The sequence below is a fragment of the Ambystoma mexicanum genome, chromosome 8, assembly GCF_040938575.1.
Source record: "Ambystoma mexicanum isolate Mex_15411 chromosome 8, UKY_AmexF1_1, whole genome shotgun sequence".
Lineage (NCBI taxonomy): Eukaryota > Metazoa > Chordata > Amphibia > Caudata > Ambystomatidae > Ambystoma > Ambystoma mexicanum.
Window position 1 is genome coordinate 1,389,562,453 of NC_090929.1, and position 18,032 is coordinate 1,389,580,484.

The 18,032-nt window shown below is 45.0% G+C and overlaps 1 protein-coding gene across 1 annotated transcript in view; it reads right to left on the minus strand.

Moving 5' to 3' along the window:
* ABCC2 (ATP binding cassette subfamily C member 2) overlaps positions 1 to 18,032 on the minus strand; it is a 467,216-nt gene that overhangs the window by 187,885 nt on the left and 261,299 nt on the right. Inside the window, exons 15-16 of the mRNA XM_069611520.1 lie at positions 9,630 to 9,696; positions 2,940 to 3,066 (exon numbers count right to left, since the gene is read on the minus strand). Of these exons, the coding sequence (XP_069467621.1) occupies positions 2,940 to 3,066; positions 9,630 to 9,696 (194 nt within the window). The remainder of the gene's footprint in view (positions 1 to 2,939; positions 3,067 to 9,629; positions 9,697 to 18,032) is intronic.

Sequence of the window (18,032 nt, forward strand, 5' to 3'; positions counted from 1 at the left end):
TATCCCACTCACTCAGAGGGTCTTCACCTCCTCTTACTGTAGATACTTTCCCCACATTTCTAGTCTTTGTTTTCTCTCTTCCTTTCTCTCACTCAATCTTTCTTCCCACATATACCATCCTATAAATCGTATCTGTATCCTCCCATCTCTTCTAATGCTTCACTGTCACTCCCACCCTCTTCCCTTCACTCATCCATTCCCCCTCAATATTACTCTTACAGAATCTCCCTCGCATCTGCCCATGTCTTGCATAAATATCTACATCCACACTATCATTATACTTTCTTGTGCACCCACGATTCACACACAACATTGTGTCACCGGCACTTCCTCGTATCTCCCCAGTTTCCCTTTCGCATTTGGCTCGACTTTATCACTTCCTTCTACACCTCTATACTTCCCGGTCTTCTTTGCGCATCCACCACCTCTCTCCTTGTCTCACCACTGTCTCTTCCCATCTGCCTCTTACCCCTCTTCCACTTCATGCCTCGTTCTCTTCAGTCCGTCCCATTGATTCTCTCCTTCATCTCTGTACCACTCTAACATTCATCTCTCCCAGTCAGCATCTCCCCTTCAACACTCTCTCACTACAATATTCACCAGATCTCCCTCTCGTCAGGGCCTTAATCCGTCCTATTATCATCTATATGTCTTGCAGTGTTCATCTGACAACTTGTTGCTCATTGTCAGACCCTCACATATGTTCCTCCCAGTTTTACTATCACACCTTTAATTTTGTGAACTTGCCACTCCATTTCTTCAATCCTCTCTTTGTCTTATCATAGTCTCCATTGTTCTCTCACTTCTATCAGGCTTTCAGCTTCATAAAGTGCATGTACTTCCTGCATCTACCACTCTGTCTATTGTAATATTTCGCCACTCTCTCCATCTCACTCCCTTGAATGTACTTCCTGTTTTCATCTGCTTCTCATTGTTCAGTCCATCACTCATTCCATGTGCTCTCTTCTTTTATTTCAGAGCACCTTTCTTCCCTCACCTGTGCCTCCTTGATAGCATATTCCCTTCCATTCCTCCCTCCCTCCTTCTCTGTCTAGTGCTTGCTCTTTCCTGGTGCCCTTCTACTATGCCTTCTAACATTCTGCTGTTGCAGTTCTCGCCTTCTTTCTCTTTTCATTACTTTATTTGTGCTTCGTCAATCAGCTGTTTTCCTTTACTATTGTCGCACATGTTGTCATCTTTATTTCTTAAATTACACGAGTTTCTCTCTCACACTCTCTTTCACTCTTTCTTTCTCTCTCTTTCTATCTCTCTCACGCTCATTTTCTTTCCAATCCACTCTTTTTTCCTTTCCCCTTTCCAAAATTCTCACATTCTCGTTCACTTTCTTTCTGATTCCTCTTTTTTTCCTTGTTTGCTGTTTTCATGTTCTTTGCTTTTCTTTTTCCCAGCTCTAACCTTATGCATTCTTTGGCACTGATTTATTCGTGCTATCCACTTCTTGCCTCTCAACCCCCTCATCCCCTCACCCAATCACTCTTCCTTTCACATTAGTCTTATTTTGCTTTTGTTTTCATTGTCTGCCTTTTTGCTCCCCGTTAGTCCCACCCCTCAACCCTGGTAGGTCTATCCCTGGGGAGGCTATATGTCACACCTCACCCAACGCTGACAGGTCCCCATCAAAACTGAGAGCATTTAGACTGGTAAAAAAGTACTAAGGTTTGGAAGGGTGAATGAGATTGCATGAGCAAAGACTATGCTGTCTGGATTTGGGAAGAGGGGGAGCAAGGGGAGCATTTCTACAGACAGGCCAGAGCAGGCATCTGTCCTCTGCCTGCTGTCAGTGTGGCGGTGATGTTGCTATTCATTATGTAAAAACTTTATCAGTATTCTAGTTTTCCCAGATGCCAGGATAGACTCATCACCTTCCTCTGCTGCGCCCCGTCACTCTATGCGTCCCTGGCAGTTGCCCACTTTTCCTGCACCAAGAAACGGCACTGTATTAGAGTTATGGACTATGTTGGGTCTTGACTAATGGCACAAGGTCCATGTTTTAGGAAGTACTAAGACGAATGACGAGCAAGTAGCACGGGGAGGGTAGACTGGAAATGTATGAAAAAGTAAACCGTTTTAGGGGTAACATCCGGCTGCTGATGGCCGCGGCACACAAGTTACACAATCGGTGATGACAGAGTATGTGGCTTTCATGTGAGTTGTTGTTGGAAAAAGTAGATTTTGCTTTCGTCCCCCTTCACTCCCAGGTTTTCTAGTGTCCTTCAGCCCCCCATCGTTCTAAAATTATTATTATTAATGTTCGTAGTAAAGTGCCGGACTGTGTTAATGTTCTAGGACCATCCGATTTGTCCGACGCAGATTACAGCCCTGCTGGTACTTATTGTTTTGTCAGGCAGATTTTGGGGGCAGTAGATGCAGGACCAGCTCTTACCTGGACCAGCCTCCCTCCCTACAGTTTTTCCACCACCGGCTTGTCATCCAGTTGCCGTCACTGGGTGCAGTGTGTATCAAAGCGTTACACTAGACCCCATTACCTTCACTTTAGTGATGGCTCAGGCAGAAGTGGATTCCTTCGTTTAAAGCCTGTCCTGCTATGCTGCTGATAATGAGATGCTACAGGTAAGTCAAGATGTCCTTTCTGAATACAGAATTGTTTGATCAATATTTTATTATATAGGTAATCAAGTGGAGAAAAGACTTGTCAACATTTCAGGATAGATGGGGAACAATGGTTATCCCCCAAAATGACGCTAGACGTCATTGCGTTGAATAACAATGCTCTGTAAATCAAAACTCTCTGGATAAGCATTGAACCCCCTCTGCCCTACAAACAAAATAGATGATAACTGAAATCAAGAAACTCTCTAAAACAAATGTCTACAGTGTTAAAATGACAACAAAATATAAATGTACAATTATTGTCTAGCTTGTTATGAGCTAGTGTGATTATTGCTGGGTCACTGTACCTGAATATTGATAAATCCGTTGACATTGTCCATTTCCCCCAGCATTGCTGACACAAGCGAGGACTTCCCCGATCCTACACCACCTACGACAGCCACCAATTTGCCAGGTTTGATGTCCAGATTAATACTAGAGAAGAAAGATACAGAGAGAACACAGGTGATCCACATGGAATTATATAGGGTGTAAGCAGTGATGTTTACATGAGCCAGGCTCAGTGACTTGCGTAGCCTCAGCACCAATTCTATTCAGAAACTGGACTCCACTCAATGTAACTAGGACATCCCCGACGTGGATTTACTCAAAGTACATGAAAGCATGAATATTTTGAAGGGAAAGCCGGAGTAAGAATATGATACGGTGACTACATGCTGATCATTGTAAGCAGCAATAAAGGCAATACCAATTCTTGTATTGGAGTTCCATATTGCTGACGGGAGGATCCATGGTATACTGTAAATAGCATCTTTCAGCTGGACCCTTATAACTTGGTTGTGCAAAAGTAATGGCCCTCCCTTTTTTGAAGCCACTATGGAGGCATCTGAAGAATTAGATTTACAGCAAGTGCAGTTTGTATGGCAACCCTTTCAGACTGCACCAGGGAGGAAAACACTAAGGGGGGAACACACCTGCAGTAGAGATGTCAGGAGCACTTCATATGCTGTCTTTAAGTTCTAGATAGTGGAAGTTTCCAATTCACAGGAATTGCAACCAGCATATGTAATAGGCCAGGGCAAAATTATGGACATTCTAGCAACAGGGGAGAACAGCAGGAAAGTAGAAGGAAGCCAGACGAAGGTTGGACTGCAAAAGGAAGCTACCAGGGAAATAAGAGGAACATCAGGAACCAGCTGTACACAAAGTATTGAGACGAATCTGAGGATGTTGTCCCTTCTCCCATAGGGAGAGACCTTTCTCATGGGGCCATGATGGCGCATCCACAGTACAAAAGTCTCCCTGGGGGTGGTGTACTGAGGTAGGACCACATGGGGAGTAATACCCCTATGGAATTGTGGACTATCATAACCAGAGGACGCAGTATGACGCCGCTTCAATACACTACAGGGCAAGGAAGCCGCTAGATTACGAGGAAGATCAATGAATATGGTTAAGAAAAAGCCGCATAATGATACTCAAATAATGAAAACAGGCAGATTACCAGTGGAAGAGCAAGGGGACCAGTCCAAGAAGAATGATATACAATGCCAACACCACCACCTCTGCCTGCAGGACGAGGGGTGTGAGAGAGGTAGATACACGAAGAGGAAAGAGCAGCAGCAGTCACAGAGTAAAAAGGCATATGCCAGGTCTCAGAGAAAATCTAAACTGGGACTAAGAAAAAGATCAAGAATTATTAGAAATGGAATGCAATGGAATTAAGGGCTAACCGAGGGGGAGATGTAGGAGAATAAATCAGTCTATTAATATTACAACAAGCGTTATGGTGGAAGAAGATACAACCAGAATAAGCGCAGTCATACGCAAAAGAAAGAAAAGGAATAGATCCAAAAATATACTGAAAAAGTGTAAAATAGGTCGCCAAGATTGTCGAGGATAACAATGAACAGCCCAGTGGATGAAGTTCCAGCAGTGCCTCTGCCAGAAAAGTCTGAAAAGTCCAATAGACACAATCTACTCAGATGGAAAAACATGGAGCCTGTTGTGAGAAGGGTTCTGGTGCCCATTCTCATCCTCTCCGCTCCTCCCCCGAAGGGTACCGTCTTTCCATCAACATTTGGCAGCCCCGTTTCTTCGGCACTGGCAGTTACACTGGCGACAGGCCGCTGCTGTCTCATGCGTTGGTTCAATCCACGCTGCGTGGGGACTCACGTGACCATGTCAATTGATACACACAACAAGTGGCGTCTTGCGCGAAAGTACAAATAACGCCCTGACCCATTGTCGGGTGCTTCTAATTGATTCCATTCTGCAGTAGAGCTGCTTTACTTCAATCTCCTTGAACTCTCTCCTGCCGAATTCCAGTCCGCATTACCAACTCGCCCTTGCCGCCCGATTCTGTTTTTGATCTGATAGCACGTTACCGAACCTTTGCTTCCCATCGGATTGCCTCCTGCCTGCTGATTTGGTCCTTAGACTGTAAGCACGTTGACAAACCCGGCTTCCCACCGGATTGCATTCTCGTCATCTCGGAGCATCCTGGTTTCGAGTACCGGCTGCTCTACTACAAGTCTCCTTTGTGTGGTCGGCAGCGCTGTTCATTTCTTCGGTGCAGTAGAACGCATGGATTCCTAGCGTTCGTCCAGGTATTTCCTATACGTACCAAGTGTTTAGTCTCTTCTCTGCTTCACGACCCTGTGGCAGCTCACTTACCTGTGTGTGTCCTCATCTACTTGTGGTTTACGGACGTAACTTTAGACTTCCTTGTTTTACACGTGCACTTTTGGACGCCTTGCAGTTATGCCATGCACCATCCCGGCTCTAGAGCGACCCTCGTTCTGACCGTGTTAGCTTCCTATACTAACCATCCTGTTTATTGTTTTGTACTTGTCTTTGTTCCCCTTACCCTCCTCCCTCATCCGGGACACTTAGTAATTCATATGACACCTGGTAAGAAGGTTTTTGTTTGGTCTTCGTTCAGTATAGCTAGGGACTACATACCAGGGGATTGATTGTTCATATCTTACCCTCTAGGCACGAGGAAACAGCATACCTGGTCACTTATTCCAAGCCCTGATTCCTTTTCTATCCAGCCCATCAAATCAGATTAATAGTCACATCAAGAAGTTACATTCTGTTTTACTGTTGGCTACCACTAACCCTGTTTTTGTTCTTTCCTTGCAGCTTGGGTCCTTAGCGGTGTTGCTACCCGCTCTTTCGCTTGATCAATCCCTCTGTCTGGTCTTACTTGGCTACAGCAGAGGGGTGTATTGAGGGGAAGAGTTCCCTCGAGTGAGGAGGCCTGGGTTAAGGAATAACCCCGGCTCGCCTATCAAGCTGAACGGGTCAGGAAGACCGTTGATCATCGTTGAGCTCAACCTCCCTGATAGTCAGTGAGTGACAGAGCCGTGCCAGGTAGTGAATCCAAGATTGGCATAGCAGTACCGCAAGAGGAGACGGGAAAGTCAGGACATAGTAAGGAATAAAGATCTTGTGATGATGGCGCGCAGGTAGTGCAGGAGTAGTAGGTTTTATATATTTTCTGTCGGCAAATATAATCCAAGGCATACCTTTTTCTGTCAGAGAATAGTAATAAAACAGTATGATTTGCTTCCTGGTGGGATTACTGGTGCCAATACTAATATCAGTATGATGTTACGGTATCATGAATGATGTCACTATGAAACACAATGGAGAAGATGACTGACATCACATCTTCCAAATTTCAAGGTATTCGATCAGTGCACAATGCAGTTCTTTGTCAAATGTGGTATCTGAAGAGGTCTGGATTGACTTTTATGAGAAGCTATTTGGACAAAGGAGTAGCCCTGAAATGTATTCAATTATTAAAACCAACGATTCATGGACCTTTCCATTTGACTTGTTGGATTCGGAATAACTGATCAATAAATGAAATGCTTCAAATGCCCCAGACCCTGATGAACTTTCCAATTCCATGATCAAGCAGGCTCCCGAGGCTTGGATACCTTTTAATTTCAGGCTTTTTGACCAGGTGCAGAGAACAAGAACTATTCCCAGTTCTTGAAAATCGGCTATCATTGTCCCAATTTTCAAGAAGGGCAATAAGACAAATCGGTCCAACTATCGTCCTATTGACCTTCTGGATGTGCTGGGAAAACTTGTTGCGGTCCTACTTTTGAAATATCTTCAGGGATGGATGGTGAAAGCAAGGAGGGTCGACCCCTGGCAAATGGGATTTGTAAGGGAAATGGGGACAGAACTGAATTTGTTTTTGTTACATCTTTCGAAGGGGAAGGCCCTGAAACATCGAACTAAGATTTATCTGGCCTTTATGGCTATAAGAAAGGCTTTTGATAGCATTGACAGAAATCTGTTATGGGCTAAAATGAAGGCATGGGACTGCCCAAATGATCTCCTGTCAGCAATAAAGGCATTTTATACAGCTACAAAGGTACAAATAAGACTCAATGCCCTAGGCCTCTTAACTAAAGAGATGGATACTTATAGGGGCCTTAAACAGGATTTCCCTTTGGCCCCCAACCTGTTTAATTTATTTCTATCCACCCGGCAGGATGATGGGGATCAAATACGATGCTTCCCAAAGTAAATGGTCATAGGTTGTCACAGATTTTATATGCTGACGATCTCATCATGATTGACCAGGCGCCTATTGGGCTCCAGAGGTCCTTGGGTGGGCTACAGGACTACATGACCAGAAATTGTCTGGTGATAAACTTCGCTAAAACCACCATACTGGCCTTAATGTCTATGAAGGGCAGACAGACGTTCATTTAAATGGCATTTGGGTTGTGAGACTCCCTACCAGGTGACATCGATGACTTATCTGGGAGCACGAATAAACTGCAGTTTGGATGACACTCCTTGGAAAGAGGAATTGAAAATAAAATTGAAGAACTTGACAGTCCAAGGAATGCTGATTCACAAGAAATATGATAAATTCTCCCTGCTTCCGACTCTGACCTTCTATAAAACTGAGGCCTTCATATATCCTTCCTGGAAATCTTGGGCCTTCTTTGAAGGCTTGTTCCCGAGGAAAATACTGAGACTCCCCCATATAGTGCTGACGGTGATCATCAGATTCGAGCTCGGGTTAATTTCTATTCATGCCAGGACGATATGGAAAATGCTCTCTATGTTAAGGAAGTGTACTAGGACGCGGCTGGTCACCCCATACCTAATGTTAATCCCAAAGTCCTCTAAAGGCAATATTGCTCTGCTAGATCAATGGTTCAGAGGATGCGAGGATATACTAAAACTTCTGGGAACTGATCAACAAACCTTGCTAACTAATCCAGCGAAGGTCAAAAATAAGTTCTGTGAAAGATAAAGACAGTCATTCTTTCCAGTCTCATCTAAGGAACGAAATTAAATCACCAATCTTCACTATTGTAGGTCGTACATTCGTCCATTACTTTTCCCAAGAAAATAGTTCTCATATTTCTTAGGTATTTCTTAGGTACGGACAAAAGAGGATTAGATGTTTTAAATATTTTAAAAAACAATACAGTGGCATGTGCCATCCACAGATTTCAACACAAACTGCCGTGAGCTAGACCCGAGAGGGATATAGCCTTCCATTGCTGTCTTAAACATACATTTGCGGGCATGGCTTCCAGTGGAAGGCTTGCTGAATGCTGTAGCCTACTACTGTGACGGTCTGCAGAGGCGTTGCTAAGGGGGGCCCAAGGGGCCTAGAGCCCCGGGTCTTTTGGTTGTAGCGCAGGGTAGAAGCTCAGGGGTTACAACCAAAAGCCTAGCTAGGCCCGAGTCGCGACAGCCGCGACAGTAGCTAGCTTCAGATCATTTCCAGACCTAGCGACACCCCTGACAGTCTGGAAGAGGATTGTGGAACTCATACTTGACCGCTATCACACCACAGCAGGGGGAACCGCATTCTGGCTGTCAGATGTTTATTTTCATTATTTGGGGGGGCTGCTGTATGGTGAGGGGAAAGGAAACCTGGAATGTGAGTTATGTTTATGTAGTTTCCTCAAGCCTCCCTTTCCTCAAGCCTCCCTTCTCCACTTACTGAAGTGCTGGTCCTTGGGGACAGTGGTGGGAGTGGAGAAGGGGCGCACTAGGCCATACACAACAAACAAGCATAGACTGGCAGCAGTAAAATAGGAGGTGTGTTACACTGCGGAATTCAAAATGCCATGAAAGACAAATGAAGGTCTGCTCTTGCCTCCATCAGATGTCCCTCAGTAGAATACATCCTTGCAGGATGGGGCCTTCTAGGGCCTGGGGCCTAAATACCTTCAACTCTCTCTTCCTAAATATCTTCCTTACCGAGCCCTTTGCTCATCCGTCTCCAACTCCCTCTGGGTCAGCCGCTTCTCGAAGCAACGAGCTGGGGGTAGATCTCTCTCCGCGGCAAGGGCCTCCCCCTGGAACAGCCTTCCTGCCTCCCTGAAACTTGAGGAGAACCAATTACGGTTCCGGAAGCACCTCAAAACCTTCCTCTTTGCTTCTGCTTTCTCTCTCCCTCTCCCCTGCTAATTCTTCGCTGAATCTACACCGAATCTGCAACTGGGCCACTCTCGCCGACCTCTGTCCTGGGCCCAGCCACTCTGCACTTGCACTGCCTCGCTGGCAACCCCTGCTCTGCGGGACTGTCTCTGTATGCCTACAGCCCCCGTTCCCAGCACTTGTCTGCACTTACCTTGCACTTGCCACCAGCTGGCCCTATTCATTTTATTATATATACTTACCTTGTACTGCACTTGCCCCTTCCCCTCCCCTTGCGCTTTGTCCCTTCCCCCTTCCCCTGCACTTGCGCAATCTGAATGACACCTGGCCTAGTAGGATCGTTGTCTGTCTTCCCCCGTTTCCCCCTCCCTGCCTCGTCGCGCCTTGAAACACTTGAAACGCTTGTGTATAGGCGCGTTACAAATGCCATATCATATCATATCAGGCAATAGCTACCCATGTATCATTCTGTATTTTTAAGTTATAGCAATATTATCTTTTAATCAAATCAATGGCTTTAACCCATGTTTTTCCACTTTGTCATACTTTGCAAGAGGGTAAATGTACTGTTTAATAATATATCTATGTTTTTGTCTGCTTACTTCCGGATAACTGGCGCTGCATCTGGTTCCCAGGTAAATGTGGCATCAGAAAATTGGACGGCAGAATCTGCGAATGGAAAATCAGACATTTGCAATAAGTGGAAATCAGACATTTGCAATAAGTGCAAGAAATGAAAGGACCACTGAATCTCGAAGGCGTCCACAGGGCAGACAGGCGCACACAGGACATCCATAAGTGCACAGACACATAGCAAGAATATACACATGACTATGCCCTGCATACATCATGAACTGCACATAACACCTGCCCATGCTTCAGAGTGACTTGAGGGAGTGAAAGTTGGTGAAAGGGAGTCTGGCGGTGTCTGGGTCCCTGCCGCCACTTGTCCTGTGAGGCCGGCTGCCCTGTATCCCTCACTTGCATGGCCACAATGAGCACTTCTCCGCATGCATCTTCATTAAGCCCAACTTCCTGTTTCATATTATTCTGTTCTTTACCTCTTTTATAATCTACTTCTCTGTGTACACAGATGGCCTGCTGTCTACACTTATGTTGTTTCCAGGAGAACTTTTTTTATTTTTTTATTCATTATTTTTCAATGTTTTAAAATTTTTATTTGAATAAATTAACTCGGGTACAGGGGTATACCCTGCAAATTATGTGCATTTATTTTAGCCGGCACAGATTTCTCCACTTATGACCTTTCAGCAAATTGACGCTTAAACATGGCAAGGGTTAATTATGTATCAGTATCAGTCTTGGTAATGTAAATAGTTGCTGCCGAGCTGCGATTCTGATGATGGTGTAACTGACTGACAGTCTGACCAATGGAGATGTGTGAAGGTACATTCTGCTGTTCCCATGACAGCAGATTGTCATGGGGCGGCGCCTCTGCCCTCCTGCCAATGGATGCTCTGTGAACAGGCTCAAGAGGCGGTGAGGACAGAGGGCTCACTTCTGTGGAATGTCTTCAGCGTCCTTTATTCCTGTTATGTGAGCTGGGGCAGTGGTGTCCAGAATACGACTTGGACACGAGCCGTCACCCACTTTCCAAATGCCCGTAGAAGATTCCATTGTTATTTGACTTGTAATGTTTGTTGTACGTGTTTCTGAACACAAATCAGTCTGTAATGGCATGCCAGGTTAAAAAACAATGGTCTGGAGAGTTTCCCAGAGACAGGGGTGTTGCTAGGTCTGGAAAAGATCTGGGGCTACGCTAGCTTCAGACTGCCAGTGCTCAGGGTTAGCTAGCCTTTTGGCTGTAGCTGCTGAGCTTCTATCCAGGGCAACAACCAAAAGACCCAGGGCTATAGTCCCCCCATGATCCCCTTAGCAAAGCCTCTGCTCAGAGAATTGCCAGTGGTTTTTGATTCATTCGGAGCCTGCCAGTCATCAATCTTCAGTGTTCTATTTGTCACCATGAGAAGGTGGGGTATGCCCAGGCGTGCATCCCAAGTTTGCCACTCTCCACCTCCCTGATGAGACCCAATGAGGCTGAAACATGTCTAGGGTTGCGTGTGCTCTAGTGCACAAAAGATGTGACCAAGCAGTCCAGATTGGGCACACCCTTTTGGTGTCGGCTCAACCCTGGTTTGCATATGGTCTTTGCCCTGTTGTAATGGCATGGGCACGGCAGACTGAAAAACAAAACACAACACCCCTAGCTGGAGTGATTTTTGGTGATTCCAGTTTCAGGCACGTTGGCTGCTCTGGTTGCGGGTGGCAAGGTCAGTGGTCACTGTTGGGATTGCCCAACAGGTTCAGTCCTCTGAACTCGGTGGAAAACACTGCACACCAGAGCCCGACCACGAGAAAGAAGCTACAGTCCACGCACCATAGGAATGCAACATTTCACTATCAGGCGACGCTGGTGGAGCAAGGTTGGAAGATTATAAATTGAGGGGTGGGAGTCTGGGGCCGGGGGGTTGGAAGTGGGCAGCAGTAATCCTTCTGTAACTGGGCATAAGGTAAGTATGGAGGTAGGTCCTGCAAGCCAGGATGAGGGGATGCTGGGGATTTAAACGCTGGGGGCCCTATCATGTAAGAAATACTTTTAGTGGTAAATTACTGCTCTGATGGCATTATACGGCCACTAGGAAGTGTATTGAAATTATATAGTACCTACCATCAGTGGTAAGGCAATAAATACTACCAGTGATAGAATACATGTGTCCAACTTTTCTTAGCAGTTAAAATGTCCTTTAGTGGCAAGAATAGGGCTCCTGCAGAACAAGTAACTCCCCTTTCATCAGCTTACTGTTGGGTGACCAGTGCTAGCCAAAAGCTAAAGCAGCAGCAGCCGGCACTGGTATTGATACTTTTTTGAAGACGAGCTTGGAGAAAATCTTATTTTCCACCAGTTCTAGGTGTTTTTGTACTGTGATTGGAATTGCCAGTTGCAGTGCATATATTAATCTAGGAGGTGCCCTTTCTCCTTCTGTTATGGGTGGTATTTTATCTCTGTTACAAAATAGCACTTGCCACTGTTGGCAACCATACTGCCCTTCAATAATGGGGTGGTTCTGTGTGTTTATTGTTTCATCTCTTTCCAATGCATGGGGGTGGCAGAGCCGGTGGACCAGAAAGCAACCAGAAAGCAAGCTTGGCCATAATAATAATGTTCCACACCTTTCCACCCTTGCAAAGGATGAAGGTAACAATAGGAACGGTTTAAACAAATACCTCAGTGGGACTTAAAGAGGACTAGTGTGCCTGTAATTCAATGTTACAGATACAACTGTCAAAACTAAGTCTTGAGTCTCATGTAACTGGTTGCCATATCTGCTGCTTCCTCGCTGTACGCTAAGGAAGCCCATTGTGGGGACAAAACATGTTAAAATAACTCTAATTGGCCATTGTAAGATGGGACTTTGAAAATCCTCCTGAACAACATAACCCAGCTCTGCTGTAACACACCAGAAAAATGGACTAAACAGTTGAATTTACAGTTTGGCAGACAAATGCTGTATATTAATTGTTATGACACAAAAGAGTGAAGTAAATGACAGAAAGTACATTTCTGGGACATTTTTGTAATAAACATAATTATGTTTAATGAATAAAGAAAAACGATGAATCTCCAATGGATTAAAATATTGATTATCTAGAAAGCTAAGTGAATCATAACATTGTATTCAAATTCATTAAAAAGACATAAGGGCAGGGAAATTCAAGTGCTGAAGAAGGTGGACGATGTCTGCTTCAAACTGATTGTTTCATTAAACCTCATGCACTCATAGTTTTTTGAGGGCAGAGTTGGTATGAGGTAATGATTGATTAATTATTTACCTGCAGCACCCAGAAACATAATAAATAAATTCACGAGATTCCACTTGTGCACACTTTTGTTTTAAAAAATACAACCATTTAAAAATGTTTGTCAAAACAGAGACTCTTTCTGAAATTGCACAATCAGACACCAAAATGCCCATGTACCAGTATTCTGTAAAGTGGAAACTTCCCAAATGTTGACAGTATTAACTAAACATGGCAAACTGCTTTCCACTCAACTATAAACATCATTGGTAATACAGTCTGAATGCTTATTGAAAGGATAAACAGTAAACCTCACACTTCATGCAGTGATTTTAGGAGGTTATTTTAAAGCCCAATGCATCCCTCACAGCTGACAATTCTTTCTCAAACCAATGTTATTCCGAAATAACAAAAACGACATCTTGATATAGAAAATAATACTAAACAATTGATTTTTTTTATTTAACCATTCAACAATTGTTTAATGTATTTTTTATAGTGGGGTGGAATTGGTGAATTGAAAAATACATTAGAAAAAAGCATGGACAAAGTTGTTAGAAGACTTAGATTTATTGATCTGAACATAGGACAGTGAAATGTTCAAAGCCAGGAATTGTAAACTTAAGAGGGATACACCACATGACAAATATGAAAAAGTTTATGTACAATTGATTAGTGAATCTAATATTCAAAAGCAACACACATTTAACCAAAGCATGTTTAACAAAAATTGCTTTGTCAACCAACTTCCACAAGTGGAAGCATGCAACAAATGAATACAAGAACATGAAAGGTACATTTTTTTGGTACACATGGAAAAAACAAAAGATAGTGGCACCCGATCAAAGTGACAAATGTGTCATAAGTAAACATAGTCGTGAACATTTTGGACAGACAGTTGACAACTTCAGAACATGCCACTTGAATCATATATATCACGCCAAGGTAATGATTTATATAAGATAGAAGTCCACATTTTCAAAATAAAAATAAAATTGAAACTGAAATCCTGTTTTGCGGACTAAGAAATAGTTGACCATAACATAGCTATAGCAAATGTGTACTTGATATGGTCGGGCCCCTCAGAACGACCTGATGCTTTTTTTGATTAGTACATTATTGTAGAATTGATGTTACATTTATTATGAGTCATAGACTTAGATATCGGACATGAGGAAAGTGTAGTATTTTTCACAGATAGATTGACAAAAAATATAATTCTATACTATTCCAGTTTCTAACCCGACCATTTACAGGATGTCCTAACATTTGGGAAACTCTACAAATTCATAGGAAATGTTCCACCACTGAGGAGTATATTTGAGTTTCAGGCACTCAATACCAGACTGCAGACACTGGACTATCCCAAGAAACTATTGAGAACATCTTTCAAAAGAATATTGTATACTCCATGGGAATCATTACTCATAGCAGAAAATGACAAAGAACAATCTGAACACCTGGTGTATGTCACCACTTTCACACACAACCGGTATAAAAAAAAATGTCAATTAGTAATGGACCCTAGTGCAACTGACAATGGCAGAGAGTGACAAACCCCTACTTGCCCTTAAAACTGTTGTAATCTGAAAGGTCAACTTGTGCATTCACTACACCAGCAAAAATGCTCAACATTTACCAATACTGTCTGGGACTCCCACTGGTGATAGGGCATTACCCATGTAGTACTTGCACAGTTTGTAAATTCACAAAGAAAATGCCATTGTTCCCTGCGGGCAAATGAAATTGGGACCTTAGGAATTTCTAAAATTGCATTGGTAAAGGTAGGACCTATTGCATCAAATACACATTTAAGAATATATATGTAGATAAACAATGCCTTCAATACACACCCAGATCACCGACTACCGCTCTAGTAGTAGATATAAACATTTTACAGCACCATTTGAACAGTCTAGATTATGCACATTTTGGGCTTTGAATGCACTCGTGTTACACCACTCAAAAGCGCCCCAGCCAGAGTGACGTCATATGCTGCACATACAGTCTTTGAAAAGACTGTTGCTCACAATGGGATATGCGGCTAATTTCCACCCACATGCAGGTGAAATCTCCAAACTGGAATGCTCATACAGCATTTTGGTAATTTAGCTGCTATTAAGTATCTATTTGATACTGACATGACACGGTTCTTTTTCTTTCCATCTCTTGCGCGTGTATCAGTGAAGCCTACCAAAAAAATTACTTTTCTGCACTAAGGATAGCAATTGACGATTGATGAAGCTGACACATTAAACACGACTGCAATATTAACTCCACCCCAACTGGTGAAATACGGTGCGAGGATGTCATCTTTCAAACATGACATCTGCCATAGCTGCCAATTAGGTATATATTCCTTTAATCTTACAGAGCATTTCAATATGTACCCCCACGTTATGAATTGATTAATGAGCCCTTCAATGTGGTTCATTGTGAGCGCTCCTTAATGAACAGGTGTTCACTTCCCGTTTTCCACCATGACCTTAGCTACACTATTACGCATTGTCAATACATTTGGCCTTAGATCCCCGATCTGTTCCTAGCATTTCTCACCCTCTGGCTTGTTCGAACTCCATGGGCTGTGAAGTCAGAATATGTGACCTAATCTGTTTAATGGCGCTATTTTGTATGATCTGGGTTTGTCAAAATATGTGTAACTCCAGACTCTATTTTCAGAAATTAGAATACTGGTCCCCATGGCATCTGCTTCTATTCGTTTTTTTGTGGTGTGTTGACCAGCGAACACACACTTGCTTATATGTAAGAACATCATCATCAAGGCACTGATTTGACTATTGATGTTTTTTTTTCTTCTATAGGTGTGAAATTTGTAAATAATATCTGTATTTGACAAGTGTTAAACGAGGTTTCACGGGATCGCTGGTTACCTTTTCTTCCCGGGGTTCGTGGAGTCGAGGCTGCCAGTCTGTCGGAGCGACGATGCCGATGAAGCAGTAACGCGGGAAATTAACCCAACACCCTCCTGACAATAAATGGCAGGATAGCACTGAACCAACTCCCAACGCCACGGGTGGCACTTCTCTGCATTAACGTGACGTCGGGACAGTGTTTCCACTGGCAGAGAAGGCGAATGAGTCCTTAAAACACCAGTAGATGGATGAGCTGTTCTTCGGGACTTCCAGGAAGGCAGTAAGGCACGGGTACCGGCAGGGCACAAGGCGGAGGAAGGGAAAGGCCAGGCAGCAAGGACGGGAAGGACTGACCAGGGAATCCCACGGGACAGGAGACAAGGAAGGGAGAAGGCTAAACAGGCAACCCAGAGAAGACCCCTACAAACCCCAAAACCAGAAAGTAGGTAAGGACAGGACAGGGCTGAGAAACCAGGAACTGAAGGTACCAGGGGCTGGAAGGAGAGGAAGGTAGGAGGGCAGGACAAGGCAGGGCAAACTAGCAAGGGTAACTGGAGAGACTGTAGCACAGAAACCAGGCTCCAGCAGCGCATACACGGCAACAACCGCGTTGAGACGCGTTGTCTCCGTGTATGCGAAGCCCTTTTAAGGTCCGGGGCCAAAGCGAGGCCCGGAACGCAAGTTTGCGTTACTGCGCATGCGCGAACGTCGAACACTGACGATCCGCGCATGCGCAGAACACGCAAGATGGCTGCGCCAACGGACCGCGGAACGGCGTGGGGAAAGACGCCACCGCGGATAGAGTCTCCATGAAGGAGGAGACTGCCGAGGCCGAGGACCCGGATCCCCGTAGCAGGTAAGTGGCGCACGCGAGCGAGCGTGCGGCATGACACCATACCCCCTCTCGGACAACCCCGGGGCACCAGGCTTCCAGGGATAGCGGAGATAGAAGTCCCGAACCGGGCGCGGTGCATGCACGAAGGAGCGCGGCTCCCAAGTGCGGTCACAAGCCGGATAACCCTTCCAGCTAACCAGGAACTGCAGCGCACCACGCCTAATCCGTGAATCGCAAATCTCCTGCACCTCAAACTCAGGAACCCCCTGAACCAAGACCGGGGCAGGACGGGAACAGGAACGCCCCAGAACATCAGGTACATAGGGCTTCAAAAGAGAGACGTGAAAAACGGGATGTATCCTCCAAGAACGGGGTAGGGACAACCGAAAGGCAACAGAGGAAACCCGCCCAATGATGCGGAAGGGACCAAAAAAGCGGGGAGCCAGTTTCACAGGTAAATTGCGTACCGGCAGATTCCTAGAGGACAGCCATACCCTGTCACCAACTTGGAGGTCAGGCTCAGAACTCCGTTTCTTGTCAGCCTGTTCCTTCATACGTGCCTGTGCCACTGCTAAGGTACCGGCCGCCAGGCGATGTTGATCGCGTATCTGAGTCACCAAGGCATCTGCGAATGGTACAGTACTGGTAGAAGTAGGATGAGCAGGTAGTAGCTTGGGATGTAGTCCGGCAGAACAGAAAAAGGCGCTGAGTCCGGTAGCGGAGTGAACAGCATTGTTGTAAGCCACCTCCGCGGTGTCCAACCACTCTGACCAGTTGTCTTGAGTGGCATTGGCGTAATAACGTAGATACTGCTCAAGAGTTTGGTTGGTACGCTCTGTCTGCCCATTGGTCTGGGGATGATAACCAGAACTCAGAGCACGCTGAATGTCCAAATGCCGACACAGTTGGTCCCAAAATGAAGAGATGAATTGAGACCCACGATCCGACAGAATCTTCTCAGGAAGACCGTGGAGACGATACACCTCGTGAAGGAAACGTCGTGCCATCTGGGAAGCGGTGGGCAGTTTAGGAAAGGGCAGGAAGTGAGCCATTTTGGTGAAGCAGTCCACTACCACCATGATACACGTGTAACCACCAGAAAGTGGCAAGTGAACGATGAAGTCCGTAGCAATGGTATGCCAAGGGTATGGGGGCGTTGGCGTGGGTTTCAGGAGACCAATGGGTTTCTTGCGAGGAATCTTGGTCTGGGCACATACTGGACAGGAATCCACATAGAGCTTCACCAGCGTGGCCCATCCAGGCCACCAGAATTTCTGTGCGACCAGTTCTTGAGTTGTGCGAACTCCTCGGTGACCACAAACTACGGAATCGTGACAATTTTGCAGAACGATCCTCTGTAGCTCTAAGGTGGGAACGTACAGACGATCCCCGAAGAACAACAAGCCGTCACGTTCTTTGATGTCAGAGCGTTGCAGTATCTGTGACCTGGAGGGATCCGTCCGTGTGGCTTCTAACAA